At 51.8% G+C, this 18,278-nt stretch overlaps 7 protein-coding genes across 7 annotated transcripts; 6 read left to right on the top strand and 1 right to left on the bottom strand.

The window, feature by feature from the left end:
• Window positions 1-208: 208 nt before the first annotated feature.
• N7496_006946 (uncharacterized protein) lies at window positions 209-3,017 on the top strand (the record flags this gene model as incomplete). The annotated part of the gene is made up of 4 exons (XM_056699875.1): window positions 209-263; window positions 349-650; window positions 857-2,198; window positions 2,260-3,017. 4 exons carry the CDS (start codon window positions 209-211, stop codon window positions 3,015-3,017), a joined length of 2,457 nt encoding a protein of 818 aa, XP_056555288.1.
• Window positions 3,018-3,934: 917 nt separating this feature from the next.
• N7496_006945 (putative mitochondrial carrier protein (Pet8)) lies at window positions 3,935-5,005 on the top strand (the record flags this gene model as incomplete). The annotated part of the gene is made up of 2 exons (XM_056699874.1): window positions 3,935-3,994; window positions 4,061-5,005. 2 exons carry the CDS (start codon window positions 3,935-3,937, stop codon window positions 5,003-5,005), a joined length of 1,005 nt encoding a protein of 334 aa, XP_056555287.1.
• Window positions 5,006-5,196: 191 nt separating this feature from the next.
• Window positions 5,197-5,942, bottom strand: N7496_006944 (cupin domain-containing protein; the record flags this gene model as incomplete). Its single annotated transcript, XM_056699873.1, has 2 exons — window positions 5,197-5,319; window positions 5,415-5,942. Coding segments are annotated over 2 exons (651 nt in total), but the record flags the coding sequence as incomplete, so codon positions are not given.
• A 488-nt stretch (window positions 5,943-6,430) lies between these two features.
• Window positions 6,431-10,108, top strand: N7496_006943 (WD repeat protein; the record flags this gene model as incomplete). The annotated part of the gene is made up of 8 exons (XM_056699872.1): window positions 6,431-6,546; window positions 6,621-6,699; window positions 6,878-8,120; window positions 8,192-8,408; window positions 8,467-9,413; window positions 9,469-9,557; window positions 9,619-9,805; window positions 9,860-10,108. The coding sequence occupies exons 1-8, from the start codon at window positions 6,510-6,512 to the stop codon at window positions 10,106-10,108; spliced, it is 3,048 nt and encodes a 1,015-aa protein (XP_056555285.1). The 5' UTR covers window positions 6,431-6,509.
• A 736-nt stretch (window positions 10,109-10,844) lies between these two features.
• On the top strand, window positions 10,845-12,563 carry N7496_006942 (tetratricopeptide repeat protein; the record flags this gene model as incomplete). Its single annotated transcript, XM_056699871.1, has 1 exon — window positions 10,845-12,563. The coding sequence occupies one exon, from the start codon at window positions 10,845-10,847 to the stop codon at window positions 12,561-12,563; it is 1,719 nt and encodes a 572-aa protein (XP_056555284.1).
• Window positions 12,564-13,300: 737 nt separating this feature from the next.
• On the top strand, window positions 13,301-15,293 carry N7496_006941 (uncharacterized protein; the record flags this gene model as incomplete). The annotated part of the gene is made up of 7 exons (XM_056699870.1): window positions 13,301-13,369; window positions 13,419-13,464; window positions 13,527-13,735; window positions 13,831-13,947; window positions 14,012-14,670; window positions 14,843-15,092; window positions 15,152-15,293. Coding segments are annotated over exons 1-7 (1,470 nt in total), but the record flags the coding sequence as incomplete, so codon positions are not given.
• A 902-nt stretch (window positions 15,294-16,195) lies between these two features.
• Window positions 16,196-18,262, top strand: N7496_006940 (Zn(II)2Cys6 transcription factor; the record flags this gene model as incomplete). The annotated part of the gene is made up of 4 exons (XM_056699869.1): window positions 16,196-16,275; window positions 16,327-17,279; window positions 17,336-17,827; window positions 17,883-18,262. 4 exons carry the CDS (start codon window positions 16,196-16,198, stop codon window positions 18,260-18,262), a joined length of 1,905 nt encoding a protein of 634 aa, XP_056555282.1.
• Between the last annotated feature and the right edge of the window lie 16 nt (window positions 18,263-18,278).

The raw sequence follows: 18,278 nt of genomic DNA, 5'->3' as shown, positions 1-18,278 counted from the left end.
ACCCACGTAATCGACAACCGGCTTCTTTTCGCCCCGGGATCGCCATCCTCTTCTGGACTTTTTGTCCCCTTCAACGGTCAATCATCAAGAACCGAAAAAAACCGTACCCAAAGCATCACGTCCTTCCTAACCTTTTCGTGATACTTTGCTTCCGTTCTGTGAGGGGCATGCGTCCCACCTGAGGTCCCGAGTTGGTTCGTCGATGAGTATGACGTCTGAAACGGCCGAGTGCTCGACCCCAACCGCCAACTCCATGGAGTCAGGTATGTCTTGGCTTACTCGACCTCTCGCGATTGGCATCTCTGGCATTTCAGTATCCTGACTCCGCATGCTTGAATTCCTCTCCAGGTTTCCAGACTGTTCAATCTCCCGCCAAGATGTCCGCCCAGCCGTCGGAGGCCGCTGACGCCGACGCCAAGTCGAAGTCGCAGCCTGGCCAGGTGCGCTTTTCCTCCGTCACGCAGGAGATCGAACCCTCCCAGGCGATGCTGTCGCCTGTCTCAGAGACCCCCCAGCAGCTCGATCCACCCAAACAGGCTCCCAATGAAGAGGAATTGCGGTCGCTTGCCATGAGCTTGCAAAGATCGCAGCTTCAGGAATCCCGTCTCCGCAACTTTTCATTCGAGCCAATGTCTCTTCCTTCTTCAAGGGTATGTCTCTACACTTCTCTTCCTTCTTTTGCCAATCCACCCTGCTACTGTGGGAGGAGCTTGCAGGGGGACTATGGAGAATGGGAGATTGAGAAAGCCTTGTCCAACGCGCTTCCGTTGGGTTCTCCTTGAAGTCCGCCGAGCTAGTTACTTTTTTTTTACTTTCCCCATCACCTCAATGCTAACTACTACTTCCTTCTCTCTAGGTTGGGTCTCGAGAATCGAGTGACCGCAGTGCCCATGGCACCGGCTCTTTTGTGGCCTCCCCTCATGCATCTCCCCCCGTTTCTGCGGTACAGTCCCCTCCCCTGACCCCAGCCGTCACCACCTCCCGCGAGGGCCGAGCTGGCGACAGCGTGGCAGCCCTGCACGCCGTTGGCCGAGCCACTGGACAACATCCAGCAATCACACCTGAAACATCTCCTCCGGTCACATCCGGTGACATGAACGGGCCCCCACGAAGTGCACCAACTTCTCGACCCGTTTCCAACGACTATCTTCCCATGAAACTGAGCGGAACCTCCGAACCTCCATCCCAGATCAATACGGCCGTCCCGAGACACCGTGCGCAGTTCTTTGCAGGTGCCGATGCGAGCTCCCAGGAAGAGAGTCCACCACCGACCCCAAGAGACTCCCACACGCCACCGGGTGCCATCACTCCCGTGGGTGAGCCAAACGACCCTTATGCCCGCAGCAAGCGGCCTCCGCAGTCCAAGAACCTTGCTCAGCTCGATGCACGGTTCATCTTTGGGAGTCGGGATTCGAAGCGATCATTCCGTCCTGGTAACCCTCCACGGTCAGCGAGCGCCAGCGATCTGGCCAAATCCAACGACAAGCGGAATAACAAGAAGGAATCGAGCGATAAGAATGGCCACGGTCACCACCACCATGGCTCAATGTCCGAACTTAAGAGGTTCTTCAAGATGGGCCACCGTAGCAAGCGGCCAGAGTCACCCACGTCGGCTTCCAAGCGGTCTAGCCGCAATTCAGGAAAGAGCACACCCTATCAGATGGCACCTGACAATGTGCCATTCGCCGATGATCATGGGTTGAACTCAAAGTACGGCAAAATGGGGCGTGTCCTTGGATCCGGCGCTGGTGGTTCAGTTCGACTTCTTAAGCGGAATAGCGACGGTGTGACTTTTGCGGTGAAGCAGTTCCGAGACCGACACAGCTGGGAAAGCTTGAAGGAGTACTCTAAGAAAGTCACTGCTGAATTCTGTATCGGCTCTACCTTGCACCACGGCAACATTATCGAGACTCTGGATATCATTCAGGAAGGAAGCCATTGGTATGAGGTCATGGAATACGCACCATTTGACCTCTTCGCCATTGTCATGACCGGCAAGATGACCAAGGAGGAGGTTTCTTGTTCATTCAAGCAAATCCTCAGCGGTGTGGCATACCTCCACGGGATGGGTCTCGCTCACCGAGATTTGAAGTTGGACAATGTGGTGGTCAATGATCGCGGCATCATGAAGCTGATCGACTTTGGAAGCGCGGTCGTCTTCCGCTATCCATTTGAGAATGATATCGTGCCTGCGTCAGGTATGTATCATCTCGTTCTTCTAGAACACAACCCAAGTCAGTACTAATCAAAAGTAATTAGGCATCGTTGGTTCCGACCCATATCTCGCTCCCGAGGTGTATGACGAGAAGAAATATGACCCCCGTCCCACAGATGTTTGGTCGCTGGCGATCATCTTCTGTTGTATGACCCTGCGCCGCTTCCCGTGGAAGCAGCCGCGCACCACGGATAACTCCTACCGTCTCTTTGTGGCCACCCCGACCCCTGGCACTCCGGTTCCCGATGTCGATCCTCGGCGTCAACCCAGAGCCAAGTCTAGCCCCGATCTGCCTTCGGCAGCGCATGAACACAAGCACTCCGAGGCCCATAACAAGCCTGCTGCATTGGTACCTCCCCCAGCTGCCCCAGAACAAAACGGCACAAAGCCGCCCGATTCTCCAACCAAGGATGGCGACAAACCCGGCGAACTTGCACAGAAGCAGGTCAGCCAGACCAGCGTCAACAACAACCGGACTACACGTACCACCAGCAAGGAGGCCCCGCCTCTTCCACCGAATGCTCAGCCGCCGGCTCAGCGCCAGGAGGTTATCAAGGGTCCTTGGCGACTTCTCCGCATCCTGCCGCGGGAAAGTCGGTACATCATTGGCCGCATGTTGAAGGTCAACCCGAACGAGCGAGCAACCCTGGATGAGGTGCTGGCAGATGAATGGGTGCGCAATATCCTTACCTGCCGACAGGAGGACTCGGGCGAGGTCATCAGTGCCTCCAACCACACTCACGTCCTTGAGCCGCCTTCGCAGAGCCCGGCTGTTGCCAGCAAGGGTGCCAAGGCTAAATAATTTCCTCCATATTCAACCTCCTTTCGTGTATCATTTGACTCGACATGTGCATAATTCCCTCCGAGGCCCGGATCCTAGCCCCCTTTCCCCCCTTTTTTCACCTTTTTCCTTTTTCCTTCAACCCTCCGTCTTTTCAATCCCGCGGTGCCCTTTCGCTTTTGTCAAGATGATTTTGTTTCGCTGCGAATAGCGCCATAATCTCATCTGGCCTTCTTCTTGTCCCAGTCGATCTCTGTCAGATCAATGATCAGTGTGATTGGTGTTGGTATACTTGTCCCTGACTACTATCAATCCTGGTTAACTTTGGGAAGGCAGCAAGTGGATTGAATAGAATGTGCTTCTGGCGTTATGGACAGTCCCGGGTCTGCTGGCAACCTAAAGGCCAAGTCCCCCGTGACCCGGGTATCCAGCGCTAGATGTCTCCTGCTAGATCGTCATTGAAATGTTTTGCAGGAAGTTTTGTTTCTCTTTCATGCACTGAACATTCTTCGTTTTAAAGTCCCTGCGGGTGGGCTGGTGCTTCGTTTCTGTGGGTATTGTCCGGTGTATTGTGGAGCCCTCGGGACAGTAGATACATTCTGAATATAAAGAACATAACCTTTTTTCAAGAAAATCATAAACATAGTACTCCTCTCTTTTCGTCTCTCCGAAGACAGGCAGTTCAGGATAAGGTTGTTCGGGATCGACCTGACGGAAGACCCCCGAATCGGCGATATCGGCTAGCTTGGCCGCGGAGCAAAACCTTCGAACTCCATCGGATTGCGGAGCTCTATTCACACTACCCCAACCGGTCTGTATTGCGCTTAACAGGGTTGGTCGTTGCAAGCTGCTTCTGTCAATTATCCGGACCCATTGGCCCGGACAGCATGTTCTTGCACTAAAATCTCCTTCGACAATTGAACTCTTTCCCGCTCGTCATGTCACAGCAAGCCGACGGGGAGCCATTGGTCTCCTCCCTGTGGACGAGGTCCCTCCTGGTACAACAAACACCTTACAGACCACTTTCAACCTAGACCTCGGACTAATTGCCTCTCATTCTACAGTCCGGAGCCGTTGCTGGTCTAACCGTTGACTGCTCCCTCTACCCCCTCGACACTATCAAAACCCGCCTCCAAAAAGCACGCGACACCACCGCACCACAAGCCCCCCGCCTCTCTCTACGCCAAACAATCCGCGGTATCTACGCAGGTCTCCCCTCCGTCCTCTTTGGCTCCGCGCCCTCCGCCGCATCCTTCTTCATCGTCTACGACGGCGTCAAACGCTCCCTCCTCCCGCCATCCTCTTCCTCCTCCGAACCCCCCTCCCGCGCCCATGCCTTCTTCACACACTCCCTCGCCTCCTCTCTCGGCGAGATCTCCGCCTGTGCCGTCCGTGTACCAACGGAGGTAATCAAGCAGCGAGCTCAGGCCGGTCTCTTCGGGGGCTCTAGTCTGGCTGCGCTCAAGGATATCTTATCCCTCCGCCACGCCGTGCCGGAATCACAGACCACGGCCGGTTCAGGCACCGCTGTCCCTGTCAAGCGTGGTTACGGTCAGGTCATTCGCGAACTGTACCGCGGTGCCGGAATCACCATCGCCCGCGAAATCCCCTTCACCGTCCTCCAATTCACCATGTGGGAGTCTATGAAAGCCACCTACGCCCAACGCTATCTACGGCGCGAGGAGGGCTCTTCCACGAAAGAGTTGCAAATCCCGGCTACCACGAGCGCCATGTTCGGTAGTGTGGCCGGTGCAATTGCGGCCGGTCTGACCACCCCGCTGGACGTGATCAAGACGCGGGTTATGCTGGCGCGTCGTGGAGACGGCGGTGTGGATGCTCCTGTGCGAGTCAAGGAGATTGTGCGAGGGATTGCGCAGGAGGGTCTTGGTGCGTTCTGGCGCGGAATTGGGCCGCGGGTTGCGTGGATTGGAATTGGTGGGGCGGTGTTTTTGGGAAGTTATCAGTGGGCGTGGAATACGCTTGAGGGGGCGAAGGAGGAGGATGAATAAGGGAGGAAGAAGGTGGTGAGTTAAGATTAAGTGTGGAATTGTATATTATCATGTTGTTTTTTGTTTCTATAATTTGGCTGGATACTACATAGAGGGGATATGGGGCACATAGAGTCGGGAATGCCATGTATAGAGATGTCCTCTATTTGTCGATCTATATTGTTAATGCAGGATGCCTGAGCCCTGTAAGGTTATTTTTCCGGGACCTTCAGCATCCAACTAAGTTCTCGTACTTGCTCGGCAGTGACCAATTGCTCCATTTCATCTCTGCGTAGAAAGTCGAGATCCGCAAAATCGAATGCCGGCACGACCACCTGAGCGAGTCAGTGATGTATACAGATAGTTAAGTACTAATAAATATCCCAGATATACGAATCCATCTATTTATATCATAGAATAAAAAACATACCTCACTAATCAACAACCCCTCCGAACCCCCCTGCTTAGCAATATCCGGCAACAAATAACTCGCCTTATACTTCCCCGCGCCAACAACCCACTGCAAGCGCTCCCCACGCGCCACATCGGGTCCGACCACAAAGCTCTCCAGTCGTCCCTTTTCCTCTCCCTCGAATTTCTCCGAGCCCTCGTGGCTGCACGTAGCCTCATCTGCGTGGATGATCACGTACCGCCCGCGTCCCCGGTGCCAGGTATGGATGGTCCGGCCCCGGTGACGGTGGAAGCTGCCTAGCGGGGCGTTGGGGGTTAGCAAGTAGAAGATTGTTGAACTTGCTGCGCGGAGAGCGGGATCGCTTTCTGGGGTATTTCCAGTTCTTGTTTTGTTCGAGGGAGGGGGAGAGGGATGGCGATCGGTTTCGGTGAAGTAGCCGCCTTCGGGATGGGGGTGGAGGTTAAGGGTTTGGATGAGGGCGTTGAGAGAGGGTGAGTTGTGGGAGGGTTTATGATTGTGAGGGTTGTAGATTGGCTTGATTTGGGAGACTGGGATATCCATAGTAGAAGTGATTAATATGAATGTGGTATAGATAGGTGGTTGTTGTCCTTCGGGTATATACAAACCAGCAGTTATCGGGAAAAATGATTACGTCGATTCGACTTCGATGTGAACCAGAGATGAAAATGACATCAGTTTATACTAGTGATTATATGTACAACATGATAGAGTACTCAAGTAATACCAAACACTATATCCTCCGTTCCCAAAGCGAAACCCCATACAATCAAAAGGGAAACTCGGTGTTACGGACCAAGGCCGACCCCAGAAAATGCGCTTTGGCGTCGCGATCCAAATGCCCCTGGCGGCTTTCTCCCCTCTTCCCCTCACTGACCGATCCTTCTTCCCCTTTCTCCCTATTGAACGACGATACCCCTTCTCTTAAGAAATCCTTATCTTCCTCTTTACCCTTATCATCATTGCGCCAATTTACTGGCGGACTGTGGGTTTAGACTTGTGACGTCGCTCTCCCCACCGTGTGATCGGCCCTCAAAAGGCAGATAAGCTCCGCATCTCCTCCGCAATTCCCTTTCCCACGCTACAACTGCATGTATGGCACGGAAACTAAGCCACCAGAGGGTCACGTACGGTAAGTTGAACACCTTTTCAAAAATTGAAATCTCAACCGGTGATCGTCCACTGCTGACACTAAACCTGGCCCAGTGCTCCCTCTGCCTGATGCCCCCGGTGGGCACCGGCTGGGGGTCAACGGCCTGACCGTCGACCGTCAGAACTCCATCTTGTAAGCAGCGCCCTCGTCACCCCCATCCCCAGAGAGCCATGCCAAAAAAGGAAAAAAAATGTCATCGCATTCGATTGGTGCCTCGACCCCGTACAACTCGGGTTTCTTTCTCCCTGGTAGCCGCTCTCCACGTGGGTTGCACAGCTTTCTAATGTGACGATCTGTTTCTTCCCGCTAGGTACTCCGCTGGTCGCGACGGTGTCATTTGCTCGTGGGACCTTGACTGCTCTCTTAGTACTCTTCACGCCTCGAATCCGTATTCCTCGTCCAATCGCAAGCCTGGCCCGACTCGCTTCAAGACCCAGGTCCAGGCCCATAGCCACTGGATCAATGATATCGTCTTAACCCAGGATAACTCGGCAGTCGTCTCAGCCTCGTCGGATACCACCGTTCGACTATGGCGGCCACACTCCGAGTCCACGGATGTCCCTGAACGCATCGGAAAACATAGCGATTATGTCAAAGTGCTCGCGACTCCGGGCGGCCAGGCTAGCTGGGTTGCGTCGGGCGGTCTGGACCATAAGCTTTACTTGTGGGATCTGAATGGCGGCGGTGAGATGTTGAGCATCGATGCTGCTGGAGACGATACGACCGAGAAAGGATCCGTCTATGCCTTGGGCGCGGTGAATTCCGTGCTTGCGAGCGGCGGGCCCGAGAACGTGGTCCGAGTGTGGGATCCCAAGTCTGGGAAACTCGTTACCAAGTTCGTTGGTCATACGGATAACGTTCGGGATATCCTGGTCAATGAGGCTGGTGATACGATTATTACCGCCTCGTCAGACCAGACGATCAAGGTCTGGTCGCTCACCGCGGGTCGCTGCATGAACACCCTAACTATGCATAACGATAGCGTTTGGTCTTTGTACTCGGACGAACCGGACCTGTCCGTGTTATACTCTAGTGATCGCTCTGGCTTGGTTGCCAAGACTGATACTCGTGGTTCCGCGGATGTCGAGCAGGGCACCTGCGTTGCAGCTTTACAGGAACATGAGGGTGTCGTCAAGGTTGTGGCAGCTGGTGATTTCATCTGGACAGCTACGCCCAAGTCGAGCATTAACCGCTGGAGAAATGTGGATACTACGCTTGAGATTGAGGCACCTCCAGACCCGGCACGAACTATCGACTCGACCGCAGCTGCGCCGGAGAAGCCGACTGACAAAACACCCAAGAAGATTCCTTTCAATGCGGTGCTGCAAGTGTCCGCTACCTCCGAGCTGCTACGTCCTGCTTCGCCTTCTAGTGGACACTCTGGCGAAACAGGACTCGAGAATGAAATTGGCCTGACCATTCCAGTGCATTCCTTGCCCGAGGAAACCATCGAGGGCCAACATGGTCTGATCAAGTGCTTGATGCTTAATGATCGCAAACGAACTCTGACTCAAGACTCCGCCGGAGAAGTCGTGCTCTGGGACCTGCTCAAGGTAAGAATTCGGCCAATCTACAGACCTCCTTCGTCAGTGCTTGAAGGATTCTTGACTAAGTATGACTTTAGTGCATTCCCGTTCAAACATTCGGCAAGCGTCATATTGAGGATGTGGCTACCGAAATCAACACCACTGAGAACATATCCCATTGGTGCACGATTGACATCCGGACGGGCAGACTATCGGTAATTCTCGAGCCGAATCGCTGCTTTGATGCCGAGGTCTACGCGGATGAGGCCGACCTGCCTGCATCTGACCTATCACAGTTCCGGGAGGACCAACGAAGTATGTGTTTTCCTCATAATTGTCTTCCTAATCTTCTGTTTACTAACAATTTGTCCAGTCAACCTTGGAAAATGGATCCTGCGCTGGTTATTCGCCCCGCTGGTGGACGAAGAGATTCGACGTGATAACGAATACCGCGAGACCGCCATCGCCAAAGCAGAGGAGCTTGCCAAACTCAATCCTCCTAGCACATCCGCCCCTGGTGACGATATTCCTCGTAGCGTTGGCATTCCCATTCACAACGACGCTTCTTCGACCACTTTGCGTCCTGGGATGGACTTCCCCGGGAGCCCGGCGACTCCAGGTTTTGGCATCAACATTGGCACGCCCGCGTCTGCTACATACCTGAGCACGTCTATGCAGAGTAATTCTCACTTCCCAGCCTTCGATGCTGAGACTCCGGATGCTCTACCCTCAATGCACCCACAACACGACGGAGGACCATCGTCCTTCTCGGATAGATCCGACTACTTCTCCTCCCGGCAGCCACAGGTCGAGACCGAGAAACCTCCAATGTCCCCGTCTGAGGTCGCTCCCAACTCTGGACTTCCCCAGTCTCCAGCCGAGCCTGACAAGGAAGAGCGGAAGAAGGGATCGTTCTTCGGAAAGAAGTTGAACTTCCCGAAGAAGCTTGGGCGCACTTCCACCGATACCAAGCCTCCAATCCTGGAGGAGAAGCCTGAGGAGTCTGAGATTTCGTCTGTCAAGGAAGAGAAGGTCTACGATCCTAATATTAGCGGAGTCATTGATCGCATCCATGATGATTACGAGGAGTTCCTGTCTAACAATCCCGGTCGGGACTTGGTGACGGCGATTACTCCCAGTCTGGATAACGAGACTCCTCGGTTGGATATTCCTCCCCGGACTGCGGTGTTTATCCAGGAGGAGACTGGTGATACTGCCGTGGCTTCGGATCTGTACCGAGGTAGTGTGGGCATCATTGGACAGGACATTGAACGGTTAGAGAAGGCCATTCCTCACTGGCTTGGGGAGTTGCTCTTGAAGGTATGTTCTGTGATCTCTTTACGATTCCACCTGTCATTTTCTAACCATTTTCTAGAACCAAATCCCTTTCAAGGAGCATGTGAAGATAGCTTTCGTCTTGAAGCCATTTGATGATTCTTTGCCACCAGTGGTGAAGCCCGAACCGTGAGTTCCAAAAAAGCCACATCTGAGAGTTGACTTTAGAAGCTAATGGCTTGTCCTGTAGACCAAGCGCTACTACTGGCCCGGCCAATGGTGTCAATAATAGCTCCCGGCTCAATGCCAATCGTATGCTCCGAACGAAGAAGGTCCTTGCCTACGTGGCCGAGCGCATTGATCCGCCGAACCCCGATGAGCCCGAGGCTAACCAAATGCCTCCCGAGGAATACCTTGAGCTGTATTGCCAGAAGATAGTAGGATTTGTTCCATCCGTTTTGTGAGATTACATGCTAACATTTCCGTCCTAGCTCTGCCCGCCCAATATGACCTTGGCCACGATCCGCACGCATCTCTGGCGTACATCGGGAGACATGATTTTGCATTACAAGGCCAATGGCAAAAAGCAGATCTGTCCCCCTCGGTCCTTGATGAACATTGACGAAACCCATCTCACTACGGGCGAAGCCAACGTCCCCAACGGTGACAGCACCGCACCAGCTGGGAGTATTCACTCATTGACCAACTCAGGATCTGTTGCGGGCTCCGTCGCCACCTAGGGAAAACGACTTCAAACAATATCCCTGAAAATCTGTATTTCCATAAGTGATCTTCCCCCTTTTTTTTTTCTTGGTTTATTTGCGGCTCGCGTAGCTTGGCCTGATCTGCAAGCGACGACCTGTGTGGGCATTTTCTTTAATCGAGTACGCGAAGCATAGGCCCTTGGTACATATGGAGATGTTCTCTGATTTCCCCTTGTATTTGCTTGATATGCTCTATTCCCATGTGCTCTTTGCTTTGAATTGTATTTCTCTTGGTGTCAGCGCTTGTGTACCATGGGTGTCTCAACCCTGTAGGTGCAGCGCGAACGTCTTGTACGTAGACTCGAGATACCTCTTGCATATATGTGATTTTTAGTTGCTTTCTAGTTGATCACGATATGAGAAAAAAGCTCTAGAAATTCGTAGACTGGATACTGAATCCGGTATTGGCACTGATTAATGAAACTTCAGCCCCCACCAAGTACCAGGTTGTCGCAAATCACAAGCTGAAGGGAATGCTTCGATTTCTACATTAGGAAAGACCATACGTTTGGCCCACTTTTAAAGGCGCCCAGCGTATCTCAAACTCTAACCTCAGCTTTGCTGCACTGTCTGGCCTGGCTCCCAATCTTACGTGATGGTAAACGTGTTGCGGTGTACATATGTCGTGCGCCTAACCCTCCCCTCATAATTCCCCTCACCAGTCCTCCTCCCCCTCACCACTACCCAACATCCTTTGTTATCAGTACCCAACATGACACAAGACACCACAACCCCCAATGGAACAGATTATGCCTTCGATCTCGGTGGTTTCGAACGACGGGTTACTACCAAAAGCCCCGAGGCTCAAATTTGGTTCAATCGAGGTCTGATCTGGGCGTATGCCTTTAACCACCACGAATCAGCCGCCTGCTTCGAGCGGGCCATCGCCCTCGATGAATCTTTCGCGATGGCCTACTGGGGTCTATCATGGACACTCGGTCCAAACTATAACCAGCCATGGGAATTCTTCGGCGCCGATCTCAAGAAAGTAGTGCAACGCACTTATCACGCTTCCCGTAAGGCGCTGGAGTTCGCCACTGGCGGAACCCCGTTGGAACAAGCGCTCATCAATGCGATCCAGGCTCGCTATCAGAGCGATGAACCTGCACCCATGGAGCAGTATAAGATTCAAGATAGAGCCTATGCCGCTGAGATGGAAGCTGTATATCGCCAATACGGAGATGATTTGGATGTCGCCACTCTCTACGCTGATTCCCTTATCACGCTCACACCATGGAAACTATGGAACCTGGTTACGGGACAGCCCAACCCTGGAACACGAACTCTTGATGCTAAGCTGGTGCTGGAGACGGCACTAAAACATCCAGATGGAAAGCGGCACCCTGGTCTGCTACACATTTACATTCATCTCATCGAGATGTCGCCCACTCCAGAGCTCGGCTTGGTTCCTTCCGACCACTTGCGTGATCTCGTCCCCGACTCGGGCCACATGTGCCACATGCCATCGCATCTAGATATTCTTGTCGGAGACTATCGAGCCGCCATCCGAAGTAATCAACGCGCTTCAATTGCAGACGAGAAGTTCATGGAACACCACGGTGTCTTCAACTTCTATACAGTCTACCGCATGCATGTCTACCACACACTTATCTACGCAGCAATGTTCGCCGGACAAAAAGCCGTCGCACTCGACGCCGTCGATCGCATGGAAAACTCCCTACCAAGAGAGCTGTTGAAATCAATGGCCGACTATGCCGAAGTCTTCGTCTCCGTCCGATGGCACGTCATGGTTCGTTTCGGCATGTGGAGGGAAATCATCGACCTCCCTCTCCCCGATGACCCCGAGCTATACTCCGTTACTACCGCGGTAGCACACTACGCCAAGGGCGTCGCGTACGCTGCAACCGGTCACATCCCCGAGGCAGAAACCCAGAGAGATCTATACCGAGAAGCGGCAAAGCGCGTCCCAGAAACTCGTCTCGACTGGCCAAATAAATGCGTCTCGATCCTGGGTATCGCATCTGCGATGCTGGACGGCGAAATCGAATACCGTCGTGGCAACTACACAGAGGCCTTTGAGCATTTGCGCCGCTCCGTCGATCTAGACGATGGCCTGGACTACAGTGAGCCCTGGAGCTGGATGCAGCCAGCGCGTCATGCCCTCGCTGCCTTGTTGCTAGAGCAGAATCATGTAGAGGAAGCGGCGGCCGTGTACCGCGCTGACCTGGGCCTTGATGATTCTGTTATTCGTGCGCGTCAGCATCCGAATAATGTTTGGGCTTTGCAGGGTTATCACGAGTGTCTTGTAAGATTGGGACGAGAGGATGAGGCGAGGGTTGTCAGACCGCAGTTGACGACTGCTGTTGCTTTGGCTGATGTGCCCGTTACGTCGTCTTGTTTCTGTCGGACTGATACTGAGAAGGCGCCCAAGTTGCCGGGTACCTGTTCCAAGGGCGGATGCAATCTGTAAAAGAGGGTTATCTTGGTTGGGACGTCTAGGGAAAGGCGAGTCCTGGTTTAAAAAGAAGGTGAAGTGGTTTTGTCGAATATTTGTTCTATGACATTCTGATATTTATTTTAAGAGACAGCTCTTAGCATGGCTGACAATATGAATATCCTCTGGCATTATCATGTTTCCAATAACTCAATGATGGCTTCAAATGGATGATGTGGGTGTTTGATGAAATGATCTGGTACGAAGTATCGATGCAAGATCCGCAAGAATCAAGACCTTTTCTATCTATATTATACGTTCAGAGGTACTCCGAAGAGCAGTTAAACCCATAAAGACATTTGTTATGTCAGGTACATCTTCCAATCTTGGAAGATTCAAAGTAAAATATTCGGCATTTGGTCGCTGTGTTCCAAATGCCGATGTCACCCAAAAGCCGGCTGCCGTCGGAACGCCGAAAAGATCTCTTCTTAACCAACACTCGCCACGACTGGTACTGACTACAGTATACGGTAACGGGAGCAAGAGCGAAGATCAGCTGCTGTTTCTGCCTAGCGGAGAATGCCACTGGCCGCATCAATTCCTTGCAGGAGGTGACAACACATCCCGTCCTTCGGTCTCCCATTCGACAAGCTGGATTCAGTGGATCCAAGCCCAATTACACATCAATACTGTACAAACAGGAAATTCGAAACCCACTGCAAATCTGGTAAGATCGTTTCTTGGAAATCCAGTGGCGTCTTCAATATCTAGGCCCTACACGTTATACAATCGACCATGCCCCGCGCTTCAAAGCCGCCGGTGAAAGCTGCATGCCTTGCCTGGTAAGAATGCCGCTTCAACCAAAAAGATCCAATATCTGACGAAACACAGTCGCTCGTCAAAGACTCGCTGCGATGGTGAGAGACCGTGTAGAAGTGTAAGTATTATAGAACCAATACCCACGAATAAAGGCGAAGCTAACAACATGATGTATATCAGTGTTTGAGCAGAGGCCGAGAATGTCATTATCAGCCAAGTCGCCGTGGTGGGCCCCGAAGAGGCATCCGCTATGCAGAGCTCCAGCAGCATCGTCTTTCAGCGGATGATCAGGGTCCACAGAATCTATCGTCGCCCTCGGAGATTGATGAAAGCTTCGGTAAGGTTTACCGGAATAGTGGAGAATTCAACAAAGATGTTCCTAACACTGAGTAGAACCGTTGCTTGACAACATGCTTGGTCTTGTGACCCCACTCGCCGGCGTCCATAATCTTGATATCTCTCCAGATGCCCTTTCTGATACCAGTGGGACGCGGCAACTCTGGGGTCAGCTCACGCCAAGTGCAGATGACCCGTTTGGGTCGACGTCGATTCCAGAGGCAGAGCCTTCGGCTGTCCGATCATACCGGTGCGAAGAAGATATGTACGATGAGAATTTTCGGGAAACCTTTCATCTACAAACCAGGATGCTAATGAACTTCACATAGCGCCAACGCATACTATATCTACATACATCCATATCTTCCCTTGCTGCCGCCATCGGTAGTACCGCAACGGGAAGATCAACCTACTCTCAGTCGCCCATCAAAAGAGACCAATGAAGCTAGAAAGACCGACTTGCCTTTCTGGCCACAATCTTCCCTTAGCCTTGCATTGTCCGCCCTACTTGTCCTGATACCACCTTCCCAGGGTCCGTTCTCGATGACCGAGGCAAGTATAGTTCTTAGGCGGACATATGCTCAGCTCTTTGCACAAGCTGCATTGGCAAGCGTGGAAAAAGAGATTGATGATATAGGGCCTACAGTACATTTGAACGCACCTGGTTCCTGTCTGTCTCAAGGACACAGCCCATTACATTCTCAGGTGCCTCTTCAGCTTGAGCCTATTCTGGCGCTTGTCGTGCTTGCGATTTATGAGTATTGTCAGCGTGGTAACGTCTCAAGGATGCGGGGTCGTATTAATCAAGCTGTTACCACGGCCATGGATATCTCTCTCCATCAACTTGGCTCGACAAGTACAGAAGCCTCAGAGGCACAAAGACGTGGGTGGTGGATAACAGTGAGTTTTCGTGCACTGGCTCTTGATCTAAATTCTAATGAATCCCCAGATGTTTGTGGCTTATCTTTCCTCGAATCTCCACCTGGCGGTATGGATATAGCTTTGTTTTCACATCATATCATAAACTAATAGCGTGTCTCTAGCCACCAGTTGTCACAGCAGACGATCCTCGTATAACAACAGCTTATCCCAGTCTCGGGGTACACTTGGAGGTAAAGAAATAGCAATCCTTACATTTTGGCTACATTTTACTCACTCAGCACAGCCCTGGGCTCTTTTGATCAAAGCTCAGCAGACTCTATATTCATCCAATCAAATGGTCCAACGAATCGAGCGCATTACGAACCAAACGCCTCCTCCTGACCTCGGCACGCAGATCAAAAGCTTGGATGATGTGATCACCAATTTGATGACACAGTCTGATCAATACCTTCGGTATACTTTTGATGAGGACGGGGAAGGTCTTATAGCTGAGAACATGTGGAGGATTAGCAGAATTGTGATCTATACGTAAGTTTTTCTTCAATCTGCAAGGTAATGAAACGACTAATTCACTAACTACCAACTAGTGCTCGCGCCCGCTTGCATCGATTCCGTGCCTTCATGGACTTTCCACTGTTCCTAGACAGATACTGTCACCTCGCCTCTATAAACACCCAGTACCCTAGCTCAACACCCGTGCCCTCTCCATCCTGGGTAGAGGATCGAAATTCCTTCTTCCCCTTTACTGAACAAGAATCCTCCAACATCTGTCTCAAGACTGCTCTTGTCGTGGCGACAGCCTTTCGAAACTTACCATACCCAAATCTCTACGACTCTCAACATCGTGAATCTCCAATGACCTCAAGATCTATGATTTCGTCGGTGGTACTTGTCCGAAAATCCCCTCATACCATTCCCTACTTTGCATGTTGTGCCATGCAAAGTTGTTATTCTTTATTGATGATTCTTCACAAAATCCGTGCGTGTTTGGCTACGGATCGCCTGGCGAGCTGTTACCATTTACTGAATAAGCCTGAAACGGCAACGGAGATTTCTGATGCCGAACGGCTGATTGAAGAGCTGCGACATGGAGTCGAGTTTTTGGGGATGTCTTTGAAATCTGATATTATCTTTGAGGGGGTTGGGGGTATGGGACGCGAGATTGAACATGCTTATTTAGCTGCCTTTCCAGAATGCTCCGAGTTCTGACAGGCATTTCTGTATCATTCTAGGCGACATGATGCCATCTAAATGTCGAATTGTGTCTCGAGGGAAGTGCAATATCCTGCTGTAAGAGAACGATAACCTTTCGAGATGCCATTTTAAATTTAGACTCTGCACAAGTATTTAACCTGAAAGCCAATTTTTGTGGCCCCAACCCCGGGTTCCTACCCTCCTACAGTGTGACTAGTCGCAGCCATCGGCATCGGTGTATCTCCTGTTTCGACGTGGGAATTGAACCATTGGTCGCTTAATTCCCCAAAAGGGCATTTAGCCGAGACGAGGAACCGGGGATGTGGAGATTTCCCCGGAGGCCGAAACAGAATGGAGGAGATGAGCAAGACAAGGCATAGAGGATCCCACACCGATGCACCTCGCTGATTCAGGCCATCTCCTCGCAAATCCTCATCATGTTCTATCAGTGGGAACAGCATCCCAACCAGGATAGGCGACATCGCCCTCGCACCCGCAACGGATGCTTGACCTGCCGGTAAGTGGAGTCCTCCTCCGGGGTACTTTCGGGCCGCTAAGTACTCGCTAGGCGGCGTAAAGTGCGTTGCGATGAAAAACGGCCGGATTGTGGTCATTGTAGTCGCCTCCGATTAAACTGCTCATGGCAGGAAGATTCTGGGCTCAGGTTGGGTGTGAGAACGAAGAAAATACGACAGCGACTTCAGCAAAAGCCGCAGCAACAGCAGCAACAGCAGACCGAAGAGCTACCTGCACAATCTGAACCCGTCACGGCAAATGCAGAAACCACTGTTCTACCGGCTTCCAATGAGGGACTTCAAGCGCCAGATGCTCTCGTTGATGATGATTCCAGCTTCAATCGCATGTTCAGCTATGCAAGTTTCATGTGGGATGACTCTTCACCTACGGATTTATCCCCGGGCTGGGATACCTTAGACCTCAGTTCCTCCCAAGAGTTGGTCCCCTGGTCTGATGGCTCTCTCTCTATTCCGATATCCATTCCTATCACCAACGCAAACCCCATGACCAACACCGAAGCCCTCTTGGACCGGCAGCCAAGGTTTAGTAATATAACCTCGCCAACCATAGCGATCGGATGGAGCGAGACGCAATTGGCCGAGTACTTTGCACGCTCAGCAGCCCCGCCCATTCTAGCTACCGTTGAGACCAGTGCTCGCTGGTTCTGGATGCGAAAACAACTGACTTCGATGACTTCGACCTCGCGGATGGTTAAATTCGGAGTCATTGCGTTTGTTGCCTTGGAACTCGAGTCTGCCGGCAGCTTAGAGCCATCAACATACACTCAATACTATCGTACTGCAAAAGAACGATTAGAGGAATGTTTGAAGGATATCAGCCGCGACCGCAAAATCATCTCATCCCAGCTGAGGCATATCTTAGCAGTTCTCTTTCTCTTATCATACATCGACCTTCTCACAAAAGACGTGTCCAGAGCGCATGCAAATTTGCGAGAAGGGTTCCATGCTTTGGAAATGGTTGACATTGACTCGCTAAGCGTGACTGGTATGTCCCAAACACTCAAAATATGTGGCATCGCTAACACATTTGAACCTCTTCAGAGAGACGACTTCTTTCGTGGCTACGGCTTCTTGATGCGAGGGCCGTCAGTGCAGGTGGTGAAGGCTTGTTTCTTACAGAAGGCGATAGTGCCGTGAATACAGATCTGCGATCTCCCGACAGCTCAATCGCCGAAGTTGACTCTGGGCTAGACGATGCTGAAGCAGCATTAGAAGATTTCATCATGCGACCAGCTTTCCTATTCTTCCAGAAAGTCCAGCTCTTCATGGGCCGAATTTCCAAGATCGACCCTTGGCATCGACGGCGAGGTACCGTCGAAGACGAAACGGAAGTTATGGCTCTTTCAGCCGCGATTACTCGGGACATCAAATCCCTATGGCAGCAGCGGCCGCCGTTAATGGACCATGCAGTGGCGGGGAAATTAGCCACCTTGTTATCCCCCAGTTTAGCGGAGACAATCACTCGCACCATGCGGGTATATCACGCCAACTACTATGCCAGCTTCATTCATCTGCATCGTGTAGCATATAAAAGTAAGTTCCGCCCAGCCATGGTCAAACATACTTTGATCGCTTACGTGATTTATAGATCTTCCACGCACCGCAGACGTTATGGATGCAATGAACGAGATCCGCCAGGTCACCAAAATGATCTTAGAGAGTCCGTGGATATCATCGCCTCAGGAAGTTCCAGTAATAGGGACCCCCAATGCGTCAACGACGACGCTGCCCTCGCTGCCCGTGAATATGCTCTGGCCTTTACTGATGCTTGGCGTCGAGGTTGAAGGACCAGAAGAACGCACTTGGGTCATATCCTGCATCAATGGCATGGAGAATGTAGCATCAAATGCCGGTATCACGGCAAATGTTCTCCAAGAAGTCATCCGACGACAAGATGAGACAAAGCAGCGAGTGGATATCAGGAAAGTGATGCACGAAACTTTTGATCGTGCATTTGCTATCGTGTAACAAAATTCTCGTCTAT

This window comes from Penicillium cataractarum, assembly GCF_028827025.1.
Source record: "Penicillium cataractarum strain IBT 29864 chromosome Unknown utg000005l, whole genome shotgun sequence".
Classification (NCBI taxonomy): Eukaryota; Fungi; Ascomycota; class Eurotiomycetes; order Eurotiales; family Aspergillaceae; genus Penicillium; species Penicillium cataractarum.
This window is presented reverse-complemented; position numbering and strand designations above follow the sequence as displayed.